The 20,267-nt window shown below is 43.9% G+C and overlaps 1 protein-coding gene across 1 annotated transcript; it reads left to right on the top strand.

Annotated features, from left to right (window-relative positions):
- Positions 1 to 219: 219 nt before the first annotated feature.
- On the top strand, positions 220 to 18,606 carry LOC115358046 (unconventional myosin-Vb). The gene is made up of 35 exons (XM_030049828.1): positions 220 to 246; positions 1,023 to 1,133; positions 1,310 to 1,478; positions 2,053 to 2,197; positions 2,410 to 2,566; positions 2,716 to 2,859; positions 3,028 to 3,109; positions 3,297 to 3,404; positions 3,902 to 4,014; positions 4,162 to 4,430; positions 4,604 to 4,685; positions 5,456 to 5,596; positions 5,880 to 6,011; positions 6,233 to 6,316; positions 6,467 to 6,610; positions 6,704 to 6,801; positions 6,890 to 6,976; positions 7,110 to 7,430; positions 8,110 to 8,266; positions 8,496 to 8,735; positions 9,919 to 10,128; positions 10,297 to 10,390; positions 10,555 to 10,703; positions 10,955 to 11,167; positions 11,711 to 11,811; positions 11,950 to 12,064; positions 12,944 to 13,052; positions 13,477 to 13,599; positions 14,440 to 14,591; positions 15,128 to 15,217; positions 15,390 to 15,525; positions 15,635 to 15,932; positions 16,880 to 17,054; positions 17,162 to 17,242; positions 17,326 to 18,606. The coding sequence occupies exons 1-35, from the start codon at positions 220 to 222 to the stop codon at positions 17,485 to 17,487; spliced, it is 5,019 nt and encodes a 1,672-aa protein (XP_029905688.1). The 3' UTR covers positions 17,488 to 18,606.
- Positions 18,607 to 20,267: the final 1,661 nt, after the last annotated feature.

Below are 20,267 nucleotides of genomic sequence, written 5' to 3'. Positions count from 1 at the left end.
ACAAAGTGTTTTCTAAATGGGTGAATCACTCCATCCAGTCGCTGCATCCTCACACAGATTAACAGTTAACCCGACGGTCCTCGTGCGTCTGTCAGCCTGGACAAAGTACACACACTTGGACAAGATCTGCAGAGGAGCAGAGGCTACCGGCTTTCCTTACAGAGGAGACCTCTGCTTGTTGAAGTCATCACTAATGTCTCCTACCTCATATTAATATAAATGGCAACGATGGAGTTATACAGCAAGGTAAGACCGGATGAAGGCTGAACTCAACTGTTTACTGGGTTGTTAGATTTTAAATGTATTGTTTTATTCTTCACTTAGCCAGTTAAGTGCTTCCTTAAAGTGTTGCGGTTAACTGTACATTAGGGTTATTAGAACCAATTTGTGAATGATGATGGATATTTTTTTAGCATTGTGCCATTGATCTTGTGCAGGGAAGTGACTTCAGCAAAGCAGCTTTTTGGACACAGCTCATTTATAATGGAAGGTTGCCTGCCAGATCTTTGTGTTCCTGATCCAATTCCTAATAACAGCACAATTAACAATAGATTTTCTCTGACAAGATCTTCAAACCCGTAATTTATTATTTGGAGGAGAAACCCTCCAAATGGATGGTGAAGGATGTATCCGGTTAAAATGATAAAGCAGTACTTGCGTGAAGCAAAATGTATGTTGTAGTGTTTGGGCACTTAAATAAATGGGTTAAACCTGGAGGAAAAAAAGCTGTGGGGTAATAGCTAATCCTTACAAGGAATGTTAGAGGGATGACCAGTGTTAATTTTTAACACTGTTTAGGAGCCTTTAATGCTGATGGGTGACAAATGTCTAGGTGGGGCCAGGAAGTGTACATGGACAGTGGCTGACAGAAAATAAAACATTATGTAATGCTCTCCTCTCCTGGACTCCAGCCGGGTCTGCCTCTCTCCCCCTCCGTCTCTGTCTCTTCATCATTTAGCCGACTTTCACAGTCACATGATCTTAATGTTAACACACCTGAAGCAGTGTGCTCCTTTTGCAAGGGGGCCAGTGTGTGGATTCCAGATCCAGATGCAGTATGGGTTTCAGCCCAGATCCTCCAGGACTACAGGCCTGGAGAAACACATCTGCTGCTGCGGCTCTCTGATGGCAGGGTGAGACCCACAGCATCACCCTGTCACCCAAACAACTCACCGCAAACACTCAACCATCATCATCCTCCTCATAACACAGCATCACGCCAAGCTCTGTCTTCCTCCCTCTTTATCAGATACCATAAATAGCCAAGACATCCCACGACTCAGAAACTTAATTCTCCTCTTGCTGGCAGGAGGCACAGTACCCAGTGGCGGCCCCTGCTGATCTCCCCCCTCTGGGGAACCCTGACATCCTGGAGGGGGAGAACGATTTAACCGCTCTCAGCTTCCTCCATGAGCCTGCCGTCTTGCACAACCTGCGGGTTCGATTCCTGGACTACAGCAGTATCTACACTTACTGTGGTGAGACAGTGGGTGGAGGGACAGTTAAAAAAAAAAAAGACAGTAAAAAAAAAAAAAAAAAAAACACAAAACTGGAGGGGCGTGAGAAACAGGAGGCTGTGATCCAGGAGCTTTGTGTTTGCTGCTGGCAGCTTCCGGGAACTTCAGCGTTTATAATCACAGATCATTATCCCTTCTTTATTACAGTCGGGTGAAGGTTCACGGGCCAGCTCTTTCACTGCCAGCCTATATAAAGTTGGTGGCAAAGTGGTAGTTCCATATTATTCCTTATACTTTATTCCATTATTGAAATGAAGATTTATTTAGATTTGTAGTTGGATGTACAGTAGGAATGCTAAGATTTCTATAAGGGATATTCCAATATTTTCTCCAATCTTTAGTTAACACAGAAAAAAGTCCAATTGAAATTAAAACCTCTTTTCGGGGGGGGTCCTGACCAAAATTGGAAAACAAATGCAAACATTTTTAGGGATTTTAAGAAAACATGCATACTCTTATAGTCAAAAAATAGATGTAGTTATGTAAGAGCATCCTTTTTCTCCCACTGAGGTCACTTTCTCTTCCCACCTTTCAGGTATTGTGCTAGTGGCCATCAACCCATATGATCAGCTGCCAATATATGGAGAGGAGGTGATAGATGCTTACAGTGGCCAGGACATGGCCGACATGGAGCCTCACATCTTCTCTGTGGCCGAGGAGGCCTACCGCACCATGACCAGGTACAGGGAGTCAGACGCAACCAGATGGCCATCCATACCTAACATATAACGTTTAACATGTAACCTTCAAAGCCTGCAGATTTTAATAGAAACACGTACAGGGAATTAAATATTTCCTACTTCCCCTGGCTAATGGCATACATGTGGTGTTTGACTTTGATGATGGGAACAACATGTACAGAGCTCCTGTCACAGTCTCTGAATCTGTGCAGGGAGGAGAAAAACCAGTCCATCATCATCAGTGGGGAGTCTGGCTCGGGTAAAACAGTCTCAGCCAAATTCACCATGCGCTACTTTGCCGTGGTGGGAGGAGCCGCTCAGCAGACCAGCATAGAGGAGAGGGTTCTGGCTTCCAACCCGATCATGGAGGTGATGGATAGATGGATGGAGAGATAGAGCAATGCATGGGTGTATAATTAGTTAGGAACAATCATTTGCTATGAGATTTTCCAAGTGTTTGATTCCAAAAACGCCCCCCAAAAAATATCATAACGCAAACACTGCTTTCTCCTTCAAAGGCTATTGGGAATGCAAAAACCACTCGAAATGACAACAGCAGCCGTTTTGGGAAGTACATCGAGATTGGTTTTGGCAGAAAGGGGGACATCATTGGGGCAAACATGAGGACATATCTGTTGGAGAAATCGAGAGTCGTCTTCCAGGTAACCTCCTCTTCACTGCTGGATGAATAAGATAACTTAAAAACGTCTCACCCTAAAAGACGTTTCATACCAGAATCTCTAATTTACTTAAAGTGCCACTGTTACTGCCATAAAGGTCATGAATTGGTCCGTAAATGTAGACTACATATATTTCTGTGTGTGTGTAAGGCATCGTCCGAGAGGAACTACCATATCTTCTACCAGCTGTGTGCCTCCAGAGAGCTGCCTGAAATGAGGGCCTTCAGACTGGGTGAGCCTCCCCCACATCCCACCCAGTCACTTTGTCTCAAAATGCTACCATGTTGACTCACCGTACAGTCTCCATAGACTGTCATATAACATTTGGGGGAATACCACCTCATTTGAGACATTTGGTTACAATATGACTTCTACAATGTTTGCATTTATGTTATGTGTGTTTTGTGTACTCCCTCCAGATGCACCTGAACATTTCCGCTACACCAAACAGGGAGGGGAAATGCAGATACCCGGCACTGATGATTTGATGGATCTGGAGCGTACTCGCAATGCTTTTACCATTCTGGGTATAGTATTAACATTCACACACAGGATTAATTCTTTAATAGTTGCATTTTAAAGTGCTGTCTTGTAGTTTGAGGTGTATTTCATAATGGACTAATATAAAGATAAATCTGAGAGTTCTTTGCAGATAGAGTGGCCAGATGCAAGGCGACAAGTTGCAATCAGAACTACATTTCCTCTTGCACTGCACAAAATATTAACAATTTAGAGAATGGTACTTCCATAAATTCCAACCTATAACAACCTATACAAATATTCTGCAAAATGTCTGTGTTTTTGGAGAAAGACGGATGTATGCTACATTGGATGCAAAATATATTTTAATGTCATGATGCACTGAAAACAGAAAATGTTTTCTCCTATTTTATTTGTGTTGTCGCTATTTTTTAACTTGCATTTGCACTCTATATATACATTGGCAATGACTACATTTGTGTTTCATGCCAACAAAGCTCATTTGAATTGAATTGAATCTTTGCTGTTGATGTTGAACCTGCAGGTGTGCAACCTGACCAACAGATGGAGCTCTTCAGGATCCTGGCAGCTGTCCTGCACCTGGGGAATGTCAACATCCAAGCTAGTGGGAGAGCTGGTGATCGCAGTTACATTGATGTAAAATCTTGTTGTATCATGTACAATGTGTCTCCCTGTGATTGCCATTTGTCCTCAGAGTCCCCAGAGCACTTTCCTCCTTATATAGGCATTGTTGCTCCTATTTGTCTTCCAGTGCATGTTCCTAAGTTTTGTGTCTTTTTCAAGGCAGAGGACCGCTCTCTGGCTGTCTTTGCCAAGCTGCTAGGCGTGGAAGGCTCCCAGATGGCCCACTGGCTGTGTCATCGCAGGCTGGCGGTAGGGGGAGAGCTGCTGGTCAAACCCATGACCGGTCAACAGGCTGTGGACGCCAGGGACGCCCTGGCTAAACACATCTATGGCCAGCTATTCACCTGGACTGTCCAGAGGCTCAACTCAGCCCTGCGCACCCAGGCAGCCGGGGCCAAATCCTTCATCGGGGTGCTGGATATCTACGGGTGAGTTAGTGAATTTGCTCTGTGGCACTGGATAAATCATTCTTTAATATGCTGGAAGTTTGTTTTTGTCAGAGAGATTAGCTGGTGTTAGGCAGTGTATTGAACCTTAAGGTGACAAAAATGGTCCTGATGGCTTCAGTATTGAACTCACTAGGCTCCCCTCTCTCCGGCAGGTTTGAGACCTTCGACAGGAACAGCTTTGAGCAGTTCTGTATAAATTATGCAAATGAAAAACTGCAACAGCAGTTCAACAGGGTAAGTCATGTGACAGTCTAACAAGCTATGCCTTTCAGTCCCTACATGTTTGGTTTTGCCAAAGGACACGTGGGTATCGACGTGTGTTACAGTCCTCATGAAATCAACCCCTTCCTTTTCTGGATAGACTCTGGTACACTACACTGTGTTTACCTGCTATTTCATGTCAAAATGCTCACAGTGAAAAAGGAATTTGCTATTCTAATCTATTCATGTTACTTCATTACCATGCCATAGAAAAGCCCTTATTACCAAAAGCAACAAAACTGCACATTACAGCAACACTTTCTAAATAGAATCAGTTATTAACTATGATGATGTCATTAATGGCAACAAATGGTTCAGTAAAATCATGTTAATCAATCACTTACTTAATATACAAATGTAAATAAAATATTTTTCCACTGGTAATGTTATTCCTGTTTGAAATTTCTATAACTCAAAAATGTAGCTTGTCTCATATTCATAGCCACTGAAATGCAGGAGGAAGAGCTGCTCTCTTTGCACCTCTCTCTGGGATCAGAACAAGCACAGGCTGTCCTCCCTGTGGGCTCACTCACTTTCTATCTTGTCAAGGATTTTCACCTTTTTTTTTTTATATCAGCCACAATGGTCTGTCAGTCATCTTGAACTGTCTACTCAGGGTCAGATATATTTCTTGTTTGCTTTGATTTTGATTTTTGATTTTCTCCTGATCTTATTATTCCATGTTTTTCTGATTTCTGATTTGCCTGATCCCGTGTCTGCCCCCTCCTGCCGGCTGTGTGCAGCACGTGTTCCAGTTGGAGCAGGAGGAGTACATGCGGGAGGAGCTGGCCTGGAGCAGGATCGAGTTCAGTGACAATCAGCAGTGCATCACTCTTATAGAGGGACAGCTGGGCTTGCTTGATCTGCTGGATGAAGAATGCAGGGTCGTTTGCACAATCTCTCCCTCTTCCTTTCATCTTTCTTTTTCTCCCTGTTTCTCCCTGTGTCTCTTTTTCTGTATCTTCCTTCTCTCTTACATACGTGCCTAAAAAATAAATATGCCTCCATAGCATCCAAAGTTTGTTTTGCAGGAGGTGTCACTTGAAATAAAACTATAATTGTCCAGAAACTACTATTTATTCACAAAATATTCCAGTCAAAAATATCCACCAATTAAGTCTCATTGAGACTTAAGGCTCTGTGATTGTTGTGTGTTTGAATGGCCAGATGCCCAAAGGCTCAGATGAGAGTTGGGCACGGAAACTGTACGACCAGCACCAGAGTGGCAAGGCCCACCCTCACTTTCGCAAACCTCGCATGTCCAACAGCGCCTTCATCATCCTGCACTTTGCTGATACGGTGAGAACTGGGGATCGACACGCCGCTGCCCTGTAAACACCACAGAGCAGGCACCTGTGTGTGCCCTCCATGTTTTGCTCTCCGGTGCGGAGCAATTTAAAACCATGCCAAACAAGTTTAATAATTTAAGTTGCATAGTACAGTACAGTAATTGTCTTCAGTATGGTTGCATTTGTATTAACAGATTTTCTTTTCTTTTTCCCATTTTTTTTTTACATCAGGTACAATATGAATGTGATGGCTTTTTAGACAAGAATCGAGACACCGTCTTCGAGGAGCCCATTAACATTCTGAGAGCAAGTCAGGTAGTGTCGTGTTTGATATCTGTCATATTTCAGAGGCTCAGTTCAGGTCTGTGTGAGGAGGGAATCGCTCAGTTTTCCTCTGTTCTCTGCTCTGTGTCTCTTGGTGCACACTTACATCTGTGTGTGTGTGTGTGTGTGTGTGTGTGTCAGTCTGAGCTGGTGGCAGAGCTGTTCCAGCAGGAGCCCGCAGGAAGCAGTGTGTCCCTGTCGGGCAGTGTGTCCTCTCTGGCCAACGGGAGCATTCGCGCGGGGAAGAGAGCCCACAGAGAGCATAAACTGACTGTGGGCTTCCAGGTGGGATGAGTGCTCATGCTTCCTGCAGACTAAGCAAATCCGTAACACTCGGCAACTCAGGTTTATTCTCATGAATTTGTTTGTGCCCATCAGTTCCGTCAGTCCTTACAGCTGCTGATGGACGCTCTCAACAGCACCACCCCGCACTATGTTCGCTGCATCAAACCCAATGACTTCAAAGAGCCTTTTGTGTAAGTCGGGCCCTGTCCTTATTTGCCTGTTCTAGACACATTATTATTAGATTTCACATGACTTGCACTGGATGACGTTCCCTGTTAGGTTTGACCCGAAAAGGGCAGTCCAGCAGCTGAGAGCCTGTGGGGTGCTGGAGACCATTCGTATCAGTGCTGCCGGTTATCCATCCAGGTACTGATGGGAACATTGCTCTTGCTCTCAAAAAAGCTTTCATATATACCACAGCTCTCTTTCTGACATTTTGGTGTAAGCTAAACTATCAAACACTTTTCTTGAGGATATCTCCTCTAATTTTTGTTGCAAGATGGACGTACGAGGAGTTCTTCAGCCGGTACCGCGTTCTTGTCCGAGGTCCTCAGAGCCGGGAGCAGGCCCAGGCCTCATGCCGTCAGGCCCTGCCTCAGCTCATCCCCGACCCAGAGCAGTACTGCTTTGGAAAGACCAAAGTGTTCTTCCGGGCCGGCCAGGTGGCTCTGCTGGAGAGGCTGAGGGCCGAGAGGCTGCGAGTGGCCGGAACGATCATCCAGAGCTGGGTGAGAGGATGGCTGGCACGCGTCCGATACACCAGGATCTGCTGGGCAACTGTCACCTTACAGAGATACTGCAGAGGAGCTCTGGCTAGACGGTGAGCAGGGTGCTGTGTGTGTGTGTGTGTGTGTGTGTGTGTGTGTGTGAGAGAGAGTAAATTAATTAATTTGCTGATTGTATGTACTTGTAGTAGGTATACAATACGTATGTATGACTTCCCTGTTTATCTCATTACTGCAGCAGGCAGTCCCCCTACTTAAGGGGTCATAGGTCAATTTACTAGTTAATGAGAACAGACATAAAAGTCATCCAGCTGTCCCTGGGAGATTGTGCTTTCTGCTATGATCACACTGTAATAGTAGGAGAATATCATTACAAAGTAAAGCACTTACCTTTCAGTGATTAAAAGTTTGTATTTTTTTAATTATATGACCTATATTTTCATAAATTAATCGCATAATAAACATGATAAACCACATAAAAATTTCATGTGTAGTGATTTTTAGTTGCATGCAGTCTCCTATTGCCCTTAAATGTCATTTCCTATGGAAGCATGGAACAGGCTCAAAACAGGATATTATTATTATTATTATTATTTTTATCATGTTTTGTGTAAACTTACTAAATACCCTCCACAAAACTCAAACTGATCAGTTTAATAAAACACGTCTTTGGAGTCTATGTTCTTGTCACTTAATAAAAAAGCTGACCAACAGGCCAATCTCCCAAAAAACATATTCCCGTGTTTACATTCTTGTGTCCTGTCTCTGCTATAGGCTGGTCCTGACTCTACGCTACACCAAGGCGGCCTTAGTGATCCAGAAGACGTACCGCATGGTCGTGGTCAGGCAGCTGTTCCTCATGATCCGCCAGGCCACCGTCACCATCCAGGCCTTCACCAGGGGGACGCTGGCTCGCCGCAGACACAGACTGGTCAGCAGTCAATGACGGGCTTTACCTCATCTATCTTCTTCCAAAGCTGTTCAGAAATGATCTTCGCATGCTTTATGTCTTAGTATATCTGGCCTTATTTTATTGTTGTCAGGCAAAGGGACCTCTGCAGAAAAAGTCAGTCATGCACATGGTTTGTATACTGAGTTTTAGTATCTTACTTCCAAGTCAAGCTCACCTCAGCTGATTGAAATTTTTAAATTTTCCCCAGATGGTGGCTGAGCGGGCAGCCGTGTTACTGCAGGCAAGAGTGCGTGGCTGGTTGGCGAGGAGGGCGTACGGCCGTGTTAGGGAGGCAGTGGTGTTCATGCAGTGCTGCGTGCGCCGCAGGGCCGCCAGGAGAGAGCTGCTGAAACTGAAGGCCGAGGCGCGCTCAGTGGAGAGATACAGGGAGCTCAACAAGGGCATGGAGGTCAAACTGATGCAGCTGCAGCTGAGAGCCGACCAGGAGGTGGGTGAGGCGTCGCTGAAGAGGAGTTTATATCTTTCTTAGGATGGGGTATAAAGAATGGATTTGGGATTTTTCAGCCCAGGCTGTATTAAGCTATTTAATACCTTTTACAGCACAATGTCAGTTTCAGTGATGAGAAACTTAGCACTCTGCTGCAGCTTCTTGTCAGCCTTCAACACATTCCAACAGGACGTTCATTTTTGCACTAAAAAACATTTCAGATAAGCTTCTTTTTTTTTATTCTTTTGATATTACATGTATCCAGCCAAGAGCAAAACACACATCAGGCAATTGTCAGAAAGCAACTATACAACATCTAATCAACATGTAGTCAAACTAACAAAACTGACCATAACATTTACCCATGACACAGACTCATCTCCCCTCCCCCAGTACCCCACAAAACAAGTCAAAATGAAACAACATACAACCAAACAAAGCTAAAACACACCATAAGACCAGCCACGTTGTCACTCGTCCTCCAATTCCTCTCTGCTCATACTAATTTAAGCCCCAATAACATGATCATCAATTATGTCAAACGTTAAGACTCCCAGCCCTAAACTGCTTGATCCAATGCCTGAGGGCCATATGATCTGACTTAATATATTTATACAGAAATACAAATATACATATCAACATGTCAACATATGCCGGACCATATTCCCAAAAACAACTAAGCGTTCTTTTTTGAAACCCGTGAACTCGCAGCACAGTCAAATACATCTTGAAGCTGTCCCCCCCCTAAAAATGGCTGCCAATAGTGCTCTCTAACAAGTTTTAGTTGGCATTTACAAGAATACATTTCCTTTCTATAAAACTACAACACTCTGCTGCTAAGTCAGCTAATCCTGCTCTCACTTGAACTTGGGCCTCAGATTTTTTACCCGAGGATGTTGTAGTGACTTTTAAAGCTGAAAACGAATATCCTGTTGGATTGTGTTGAGGGCTGGCAAGAGGCTGCAGCAGAGTGGAAAGTGCTTTGCTGCTAGAGCTGGCACTGACGTCGTGCTATGTATGGTTGCAATTGATGGGTATCAACTCAGTTTGATACAGCCTGGGCTGAAAAACATCAATATTTCAAAATTTATATTCACATGATTTGTTAGTGCATATTTGGCAGTGTTCATGCAATATCTTTGTGTTGGTATTGGTGTGTGTGTGTGTGTGTGTGTGTGTGTAGGCTAGGGAGGGAGCTGCTCTGAGAGAGGCCCTCCATGCAGAGCGGGAGGCTGCCAGTGCTGAAATTGAGGCCCTGAGGGGGGCGCTGCACAAATTAGAGAGCCAGAGACAGGAGCCGCCCCGGCCCAGCCGTGCTGTCACCGAGAAGGAGGCAGAGGAGAGGAGGAGAGCCGAGGAGAAGGCTGCTCAGGAGATCCTTCAGCTCACACAGGTAGGCCTGTGGAGCCAAGAATAACTTTAATAACTTTAACTTGCTTTGCAGTGTGTGTGTTTGTCTGTATGAGCACTGATCTTCTGTGGATTACTGAAGTACCTTGACTGGGTAACTCATTGTCTTTCCTATTCTCCTTTTTTCTCTCACTCTTCATTCTTGATGAAGGAAATACAAACCCTGGGGAAAGAGAGAGACAGTTTGAGCAAAGAGAAAGAGGATCTCTCTGCCTGCTTGCTGGAACAAGAGAAAGCACAGGAGGGTAGGTTTTCTGACACTTTATAAACGTGTTTCCCTTAACATGGTCCTTTAATTCTCTCTTTCTGTTTTTTGCTGTCTCTCTCATATACCTTCTCTTTCTTCTGTTTCTCTCTTCTGTCTTCTTCTGGTGTGTGTGTGTGTGTTTGTATGTGTGTGTGTGTGCAGAGTGTGTGCGTCAGGCTGTGTCCGAGGCAGGTGCAGCTCTGAGGGCGGAGCTGGATGAGGAGAGGAGAAAGTATCAGGGTCTGCTGAGAGAGTTTACCAGACTGGAGCAGAGATATGACAACCTCAGGGAGATGAGTCTGCTCACTGAGGTGAACACACACGCACACGCACACACACACACACACACACACACATACACACACACACACACACACACACACACACACACACGATAATCCTATCCTTTCGTGGCCACTTTCGAAAATACTATTTCGGTGTTGTCCTTTTTGGTGCAGTCTCCGATGATTATGCTATCTGTCCTCCTATGCCGACTTCAGTCACACTACATCAGATTCAGTCGGGATTCGTGACCGCTCAAAGTTTTGTTTTTGCACGACAGCGCGCCAAGTGCCACAGGCGGACCGACTCCACCCAGAGTCTGACCCTGGAGCCCCTCTCTCCCTCCTCCCCTTCACCGTCCCTCTCTATCCCGCCAGTCTTCACCTCTCCCCTCACCTCAGCCGCCCCGTCCCCGGAGGAGGTCCGCAGGGTCAGTGTGACCTCTCCCAGCCTGGAGAGGAGCGTCTCCGTCTGGGGCTCCAAGACGCCCATGGTGAGAGACTGTAGGGTCACAAAAAAGAAAAGGAAAAAAAAAATCCAGCTCACTCGGGCACATCATGAAATCTGATATTCTTGGAAAAAACACATTTCCCAAAAATTCCCCCGATGTCCTGTTGTTTTGAAGTAAGTTGCTTTGAATAAAAATGCCATCCTTGAAATCTTAACACATTTTAACAATTTACACAGAACATCATATTCTTTCTCTTCATCAGTGTCGGTGCTTAAATAGGGCTGTTGTTCTTCAGCCTGGTCAATCAATGTAGTGTCATATTATATCATAACTTTAGGTCAGTGGTGAAAAACCTGCCAAAAATAAGAAAAACATAATTGAAATATATTCCAGTAAAGGTCCTGCACTGGCTACTTAATTAAGTGAGAGTATGGACGTATGAGCAGTGAAATGCACTTAGGTGTGAACAGTAAAAGTGGGCATAATGAAGAAAATATAGTATACTATATAGATAAGTATAGTACAGTAAAAGTATAAAGTCTCACAAAATGCAGTTGCCTATGACATTCATGTCTGCACCTACAGGACACACTGATGGAGACGATGGATGTGGCCAAAGACCCAGCAGTGAAGATGAGAGGAGAGGACCTGGCACACGCCTACGACGCCGTACGAGTGGCGAACAAGTGAGCGCATCACCTCTCACAAACAAATTCCCATCAAAGGAACAATAAGCTACCAAATTAATTTGCACACATAGTGGGTGTGTTCAGTTTTAGAACTTCTCTGTCCTGCTGTTTTCTCTCTCCTCCTCTTCCTGTCAGGCTTCTGGAGAGCCAGCTGCACAGCCAGCGCGGTCAGTGGGAGCAGGAGCTGCAGGCTCTGAGGAGCCAGCTCGGTCAGATGAGCTCTGCTCCATCCTCTGTTGCACAGCAGCAGGTATGGATTTAATTAGGGATGCAAAATACTGTTTATTTTGCCCAATATGACAATATTTTCCAACTCTTTTGGCCGATTGCCGGTGCTGATACTAATACATGCAGGTATTTTTTCCATCTAATTGCAGAAGAGAACATGAAATCTCTCCTGTAGAGGAATGAACATATTGTGCCTATTCTTATCACGAAGGCCCACTGGTAGATGCAGACAAAATACAAAGCTTTTTAAAATGTACACTTTCACTGGGCAAAATAATGGAACTCCTTCAATGTAGGTTATGTAAAACATACCATATTTATTTTTATATAACATTTTCTTTCAATGAAAACTAAGATTCATCCCACTGAATCAGGCCTGGATGAAGCTCTCTCTGAGACAACCAGGGCAAATCTGACCTATTTCACATGTAGGCATGTGACATGACGGCATTCATTTTTATTTCAGGCCAATACTGATATTTCATTTTAAAGCCAATATCGGCTGATGTTATTGACTGAAGTCTATGGATGAAAACTGCTTTTTGAAGAACAGTAGTCAGGCTTTCATGGTCTCGCCAACAATTTTGCTCCCTGTGCGTTTGTTTATGATGGATTTTTGTCTATTTGTATACCTCATGACACCCTCTCTCTCCACCTACATCTTCCTTCACGACTCACTCGCTGTGTTTTCATTCCAAAAATAACTCCTACCTTTCTTTATTTTTATTCCAAGCGCTTCTCTCTCACAGGATTAATCAAGAGTCACTGGAATCTGGTCAGGATCTTCATGACTGCCACGTTGCTTATTTAGGAAGTTAAGCTTTTTCCTCTTGTTGCTCTCATTTCTTTAGCTAAAAGCCTTAAATGTAAAAAAAGCAAATGTATACCTGTGTGTATACAGGAGCTGCAGGAGCTACTAGAAGCTCGAGAGCAGGAGTGTGTGAGGCTGAGGAGGGAGCTGAAGGAGCTCAGAGGCACAGTCGTACTCAGGCGACTCCTGGGAAAAGCAGGTGTGATATGACTGAAGAGATATGATGTATGGAGTCTGTACGGACTCGCCAAACACTCACTGTTTCCATGTGAAAACCTCATTATTAAATTAAAATAATGAGATTATTTAAGTTTTGACATCATTGCCTTTGCTGTCTCTAGTGTCACTATCGAATAAAGCAGAAATGAAAGGAGGACGGGATGCAAAATATTGTAGCAAGGAAAAAAATCCAGAAGATGTCGGCTTATTGAACCTTTACAAATAAAAAAGTTAAAAATGACCTTTAATCCAAGGGCATTTTCACTCAACAGGATATGAATGTATGAATTCATATGCATTACAGCCCTTTCTTGCTGGAAATACAGTTGAATACACTCTCTCACATGTGTGTGGTGTTGTCTTTCCTCTGCTCTTCTGTTGTGTGTGTCGCTTTGTTTTTGCAGTCCTGCCTGCAGCTTTGACCCCTGAGGGATCCGGGCCCTCCCAAGCTAAACCTGCGACAGTCACCGGCTTGCTGGAATGTAGGAAAAAAGACGAAGCCAAGCTCATCAAGAACCTCATCACAGGTGAGGTTGATCACCTCCCTTAGATTTCTTAGCTTCTCTTTTGCCACGATTCCCATTGCTTCTGGAAGTTTGGGAATATCAAGGAAGTTTGAGACCTGTATTCCAGAGAACAGAAAACCTGTGGACATAAGGGAATATATGGGACTTTTACAAACGGTCAACTTTACATGGACCTTCCACAGGGCAATCTTCAACTTGTTTTACACATTCATAGCATTACAAGTTGGTTTTCAGATGTTTTTCCCAACTTTGCAGAGGCATTCCAAATAAAATATAACATACCTGATGCATTGATATAAGAGAAGTTAGTCTAAAACCAGCACCTCACCTTAATGGAGGCCCGCTGGTGAACTTACAGGAATATATGAAAAAAACATCACTCAACATCCCAAATCAGTTTGTGTTTCACACTCAAGAAAAAATACCAAGTGTAAAAATACCAATTGCTTGACATTTTGATTGATGGAGGCTATCAGTAGTTTTTCTATTTTCTGGTGATTATTGTGTTTTATTGTCTGTGATCTTTGGGAAACTATAAGATGATATATTCTCCCGTGTTTTTATTGGAAAAGTTGGCCCTTGTGATTGCAGTGTTAACAGCAGCAGGTCAGACTGCTGGAGAAACATGGTGGTCCTCTTCTAGAAAGCTTCCACAATGCCTCATGGGACAGCGAGCCCAAGTGCCAAATCTTGTCAGGGGACTCAAAAATCTCAGCAGCACCATTGAATGCAGCTCACACAGCAGAATCCATTTTTCCAAGAGTTATCTCTAGAACAGCTGCCAAATATGACTTGGTTTTCTTCTCTCTGCCCGTGCCGCTCCTCCTGTGCGTGGCTCAGATGTTCGTGTCGACGCGGCCCTGTCTCTGCGTCCCGGTCTGGCTGCCAGTGTGCTGTTCCTGTGCGTGCGCCAGGCCGACTGCAGCGGAGAGGCGGCTCGCGCTCGCTCGCTCTGCAGTGCGACTGTCACTGCCATGAAGGGAGCTCTGAAGGTAACCTCAGTTTGTAACCTGGTGGGTGAAGCAGATGGTTGGGATTTGACGCATCGGGGCAGATCAGATCGTGTCAGGCAGGTTGTCACTCAGACAGATATGCACACAGCTGACTCTGAAACACTCTCTGATGTAAACACTCTGGCACTGATTGCTCTGCCTTATGTAGCCTATGTGTCAAACTCCAACAATCTGTTCCAAGTAGGAAAAAGTCCACCATAAAAAACTAAAAATACTAATCTCTCTCTCTCACTCTCTCTCACACACACACATACACATGTGATGCATATTACACCAGACATATAAAATTGAAACAAGTGAAAGGCAGGACTGCACACCAAACCTGGTATGCCCTGATGAAGATAGGCATCAAAATGTTGATTAAAAACTGATATTGCATCGCAGCTGGAGAGTGCAACCCCTTTTGTCCTTTGCTTAGACATATCACACACACACTAAAACACTTTTCATACACACCAGAAGCCCTGATGACATTGCAATGACATGTATTTTTCTTGTCTCATCTCTTCTTTCAGAAACATAGTAATGATGTAGATATGACAGCTCTTTGGCTGAAAAATGCCTGTGTGTTGCATGACCTGTTGACCCAACGTGCCCCAAAGGAGGTAAGGGGATTTTACTGATTTTATTCTTTGCTTCCTGTTGTGTTAGAGTATCTCAGTTGTTATAAAAGGCCGTGGACAAAAATGACCATCATGCAAAGACGATAAAGCTAAGAAACCATACATTGTAATCTGTGTTGTTGGAGCCCATGCACCACACTCCTGTTTTTTTCAGGCTGGGACTCATTCAGAGGAGCTGCCTCCACTGACCTGTGACCTGAGCGACATGAGCCGCGCCCTCAGTGACCTTTGCATCCAAGCCTATCAGCAACTCCTCTCCATCACGGATACACATCTGCAGAACATGATAGGTACCATGGTGATGATGCGGCAGCTCTCACTGCTGCTGCTGACTCTTCTCTCCCCTCTACAGTCCCTCTTGTCTCATGGCTCTCTCCCTCTCTTACCTCCCTTCTCCAGTCCCTGCCGTCCTGGAGAGTGAGACCATCCCGGGTCTGTCTAGCTCTGCTGTTAAACTCGGAGGGTCTAGGAAGCGAGCCGGCTCAGACCCCAGGCCTGCGGGAGGGGATTCTCCCACCATGGCCTCAGTGCTGAGAGTGCTGGGCGCCCTCCATACTGCCTTGTCCCGTCAGGATCTCCCAGCATCACTTACTGAGCAGGCCTTCCACCAGCTCACCTACTTCATCTCTGCCTCCACACTCAACAGCCTGCTGCTGAGGAAGGACATGTGCTGCTGGAGCCGCGGCATGCAAATACGGTAAGCAGGTGCATTAAAACACATATGCAGCTGCTGTCACACAATATGATATGATATATTCCAAAAATTATGCCTGCTCTGATCAGTGAACCTACCATAAACGTAGCTTAAACCTTACCTTAAACTTGGCTTAGCTTGTATTCAAACTTCTGTCCTGGATCAGCTGACTTCTCCACAATTGGGTTAGAACCAACTTTTAGGGGCAAAGCCCAGAAATTTCCCACAACTCAGTGCTGACTATAGCCAGTATGAAACAGGGCCAGTGGGAATAACATGACACAGGTGTATACTGTATGTCCAGTGTACACAGTGGTCACGTGTTGTGTTTGTGGAGTGGCCGTTAGTCCAGAGCTTCATGGTATGAGTGTGGATCATTAACCCAGGCCTAACACATGACCCTGGGTTAACGAATGCTTGTGTGAACACAGGATCGGTAAGCCCCATGCTATCCTAAGACTGGGCCTAGGGCTAAGAATAGCATGGGGCTTAATTTCCCCTCTATCTAGTCTATCTTTCTACCTAAGTAAGTGCAGTGTGAAAATGCCCTCCTTGTACTAAAACAATTTAAGTTAAAGCTAGTGTTGGGGTAAGGCAACTTAAACAATTTGGTTGGTGTTATTATTAAGTTTAGGCAACTAAAACTAAATGTTAAGCTTATTATAATGTTTTGGTGATGGGAAAATAAGAAACATGTTCTGAAAATAAAATATTCTCTCATCTGCACACAAGCTTGGAATCCAACCTTGGCAGCCAAGGTAGACCTCCACACCCTTACGTTTTTGAAACTACTTCTAACCAAGTCCTATTTATGATACAAAATAAGGTTGCATTTCTTTTCTTAATTCTAATCACAAATTTGATACGAGAGCAAGCTGAACAAATGCACGTGCATATGTGCACGCACACAGCATTGCCATAATCACCCTCTCTCTCTCTTCCTTCTCAAGTTATAATGTGAGCCTGCTGGAGGAGTGGCTGCGTGGCCATGGGCTGCAGGCAGGGGGCGCTGTGGCCACGCTGGAGCCACTCATCCAGGCGGCTCAGCTGCTGCAGGTGGGGAAAAAGACAGAGGCAGATGCACAGGCCCTTGTTCAGGCCTGCACTGCCCTATCTAGCCAGCAGGTGGGTCTCTTTATCGCAGAAAAATTACTTGCCCATCTCCAGATAAAGACAAAGTTCAATGCTGGTTTTTATTTAACTGTCTGTTGGTTTATAATTTTGTTCAACAGATTGTGAAGATTTTGACCCTTTACACTCCTCATAGTGACCTTGAGGAAAGAGTCACACTGAATTTCATCCGCTCTGTCCAGGTACTGTCCTTGTTTGGTAGTTGAGAGTTTGGTTTCTGATATTAAACATGTGATTCTCTAACCATTTGTCTTTTCTCTCCTAGGGGCTTCTCAAGGGCAGCGCTGACCGTCAGCCTCCACAGCTGCTGATGGAGGTGAGGCGAGTGTTTCCCGTCACGTTCCCCCGCCTGTCGCCTTCTGTCCTGCACGCCGACCAGTTAGACATCCCAGACTCCCTCAAGATCTCCTTTCTACGAAGATCTTAAGTGCAGGCAGACGGATTATGCACCGCCTCTTCACTTGGGACTCTTTGGAGCAAACATACAGTGGCTAGTTCAGAGTTTCCACATATTCAGTCTCTAATCTACTGAGAATTCAATCCATGGAAATTTACTGGACATCGAGGTGGTGCAGTGGACTTATCTTCTCGTTTTTCAGATTTTTTTTCCCCCATTGTAGCAGCCGTTAGTTGATTCAAAGAGGGTAATTGTAGGATAAATTCACTCATGAATAATTAGTGGATCATATAAATAGATGTGAAACTTCATTTGTTTTTGTTGTTGAGGATTTACATGTGGCTCCTCACTGAGTTTGTTACAGCAATGCCGCTAATTCATTGAAAGAGAGAGAGAACAGATTTAGATCAAATAAAAAACGGCCTAATATTCACCAAAATCAAAAGTTTAACAACTTCTCATTTTAGAGTGTTTGTGTGTGTGACAAATAAGGAACAAAACAAGAGAAGCTTGTTTCAGATTTTATTGGAAGCAGAAACACAGTGAGACTGCAGTCCCATTCACTTCAACCCCCAATAAGAACAACCAGAATAAAAAAAAAGCCCAAAACAGAACAAAAAAATTAGAAACATCTTGTGTATAAAAAAATTCTCTCATGCGAGTACTTTGTACCACTACACATCATCAGTAATACATATTTATATATTCACAAAATTCTGAAAAATAGAAAACAATAATGAAATATCAAAATAAATCAAAAAAGACAACAATTGGCAATTAACATCAAATAATTATGCGTGCTGGCACAAGAAAGTTTTTTTTTTCCTTTTTTTTTCTTTTTTGTTGTTGTTCCTATCATGCACCGTTTCTGAAAGTACAGGACCGGCATCGCTGTGCATGTGTCTGTCTGTGTGGACGGGTCAGAGAGACAGAACATGCATGTCTGTCTGTTTGTGTCTGTGTGCTTTTTGTTGTGCTTCTGTATCCCTGTCCTATACTTTCGTGTGTATTCCTGTTCTGCATGCCAGCCTGTGTACCATGACCGTTAAAATAGCCAACACAGACACTGAACCTCTGAAGGAGTAAGACTTTCTGTGACTAAAACATCATTGTCAACAGCTATAAATAAAGATCTTTTGTGGCATTTCCTGCTATTGCGTACCTAAGTTATTAAAGTCTGTGACCTACAGTCTTAGGCTGCGCACACGTGGCCTTAGAGAACAAGACCATGTCCACACCATGGAGGGACAACTTCTTTAGGGTAACTGTTAGTTTATCCAGATAAGTAGTTTTATTTTATTTGATGAATGTGATGGCAAACAACGCCGGTGTAAAAGTCAGATTGGCTCATTTTAAGCGTAAATGGGTATTACTTTTGAACAAATTAGTTGTCCATCTTTAGTGTGCACACAGCCTCGGCAAAGTCAGATCCAACCTATCCTTCATGTAACAGCTACATGTCCAAATGGGCACCCATACGCGCAACTCCAAACCACCCAGTCAGCCAGAACAAAATTCAAGTCAACAGAAGAGCAGCAAACTTCACTTCATAAAATCTGACAAGTGTTTGGTACATCTGAGCTATTTACAAAGCTCACGACCAGTAATAACAATCTTTCTGTTCCAGTTTTCCTCTATGCTGAAAAGCTGTACAAACACAAGTTCATTCTCTAATCAGCTCTACTACAGCTGTGATATTTGGCCCATTTCAATAGAGACAGGATTTACAACATATCAGACAAACACTTGTGCTGATAATAAGAATAATAATCCACAATGTAAACATTATAAGACTGCTTCAAAAACGACTGATCTACATAAGTGTTATAGAGAAGATGCATAGAGTTTAGTTCTTACACCTTGTTGAATAGGGGCTTTATAAAATTCAGATGTTTAGTTATTACGATATCAAGTGCTTTTTGGGGGGACAAGCTCTCACCAGTGGCAGCTAGAAAAACCGGGCAGCTACATAGAAATAGAAAAGAGTGGAACAGATCGTCCCATCAACAAGGACATTTAACTCATTTTCTGGGATGAATGTTCCAATCTGAAGGACCCTGGTCATCATGATCGATATAATTTTCTTTCCTAAGACTGACACTGAGATTTTCTGTATCTAACAGGCATGCAAACCCCTTAATCAGCTTTACGGACAGGGCACTCAGTGGAGATGGAAGTTGAGTTGAGAAACAGGTCACTTCCTAGGGCTGCCAATAGTCAATTCAGAACAAACTGTTCCAAGTTAAAGTAATTATTTTATAACTATGAGCCTGATCCTCCAGTTTGTTTTAGATCCCCGTGATAAAGGATGGAGGTCAGGTCACCATTTCTGTGACTGTTTACTACCAGGGATTATTAAATCCAGGGATTATTAAATGACTGTCCAACAGAACCCTGTTGAGTCAATGTGTTGTAATGGGTCCGGCAAAGACCCTGTGCTTCTAAATCTTTACAAATACATCTTCATATACTCTACATTAATTACAGTGAGCAGGCTATACTGAAGACCGTCTTCATTTACAATGCCAGGCCTGGTGTGGTCTGGATCTGCAGCCCTTTAGGAGAGGTCTTGAGTTCTCTGCCTTCTGGATCGGGGTACAGCGCCTGCAGCCGACTCATCAGGGCTCATGGGTGACAGGTCATTTGTGACTTGTGCTTTCCCAGGGACAAAGGGGAAAGAGAGACCTTTGAAAGGGATGTGGGGCGTGTGGGATCGAAACCCATGTAGACATTTAAACTCAGATTGATGTTGCTTTGGCAACACAGTGTCAAGAGAGGTTTTTGTATCACCTCTGAACTGGCAGGTATTG

This window comes from Myripristis murdjan, chromosome 4 (genome assembly GCF_902150065.1).
Source record: "Myripristis murdjan chromosome 4, fMyrMur1.1, whole genome shotgun sequence".
Taxonomy (NCBI): Eukaryota; Metazoa; Chordata; class Actinopteri; order Holocentriformes; family Holocentridae; genus Myripristis; species Myripristis murdjan.
The sequence above is the reverse complement of the archived record's forward strand: the minus strand, read 5'-3'. Positions and strand labels throughout refer to the sequence as shown.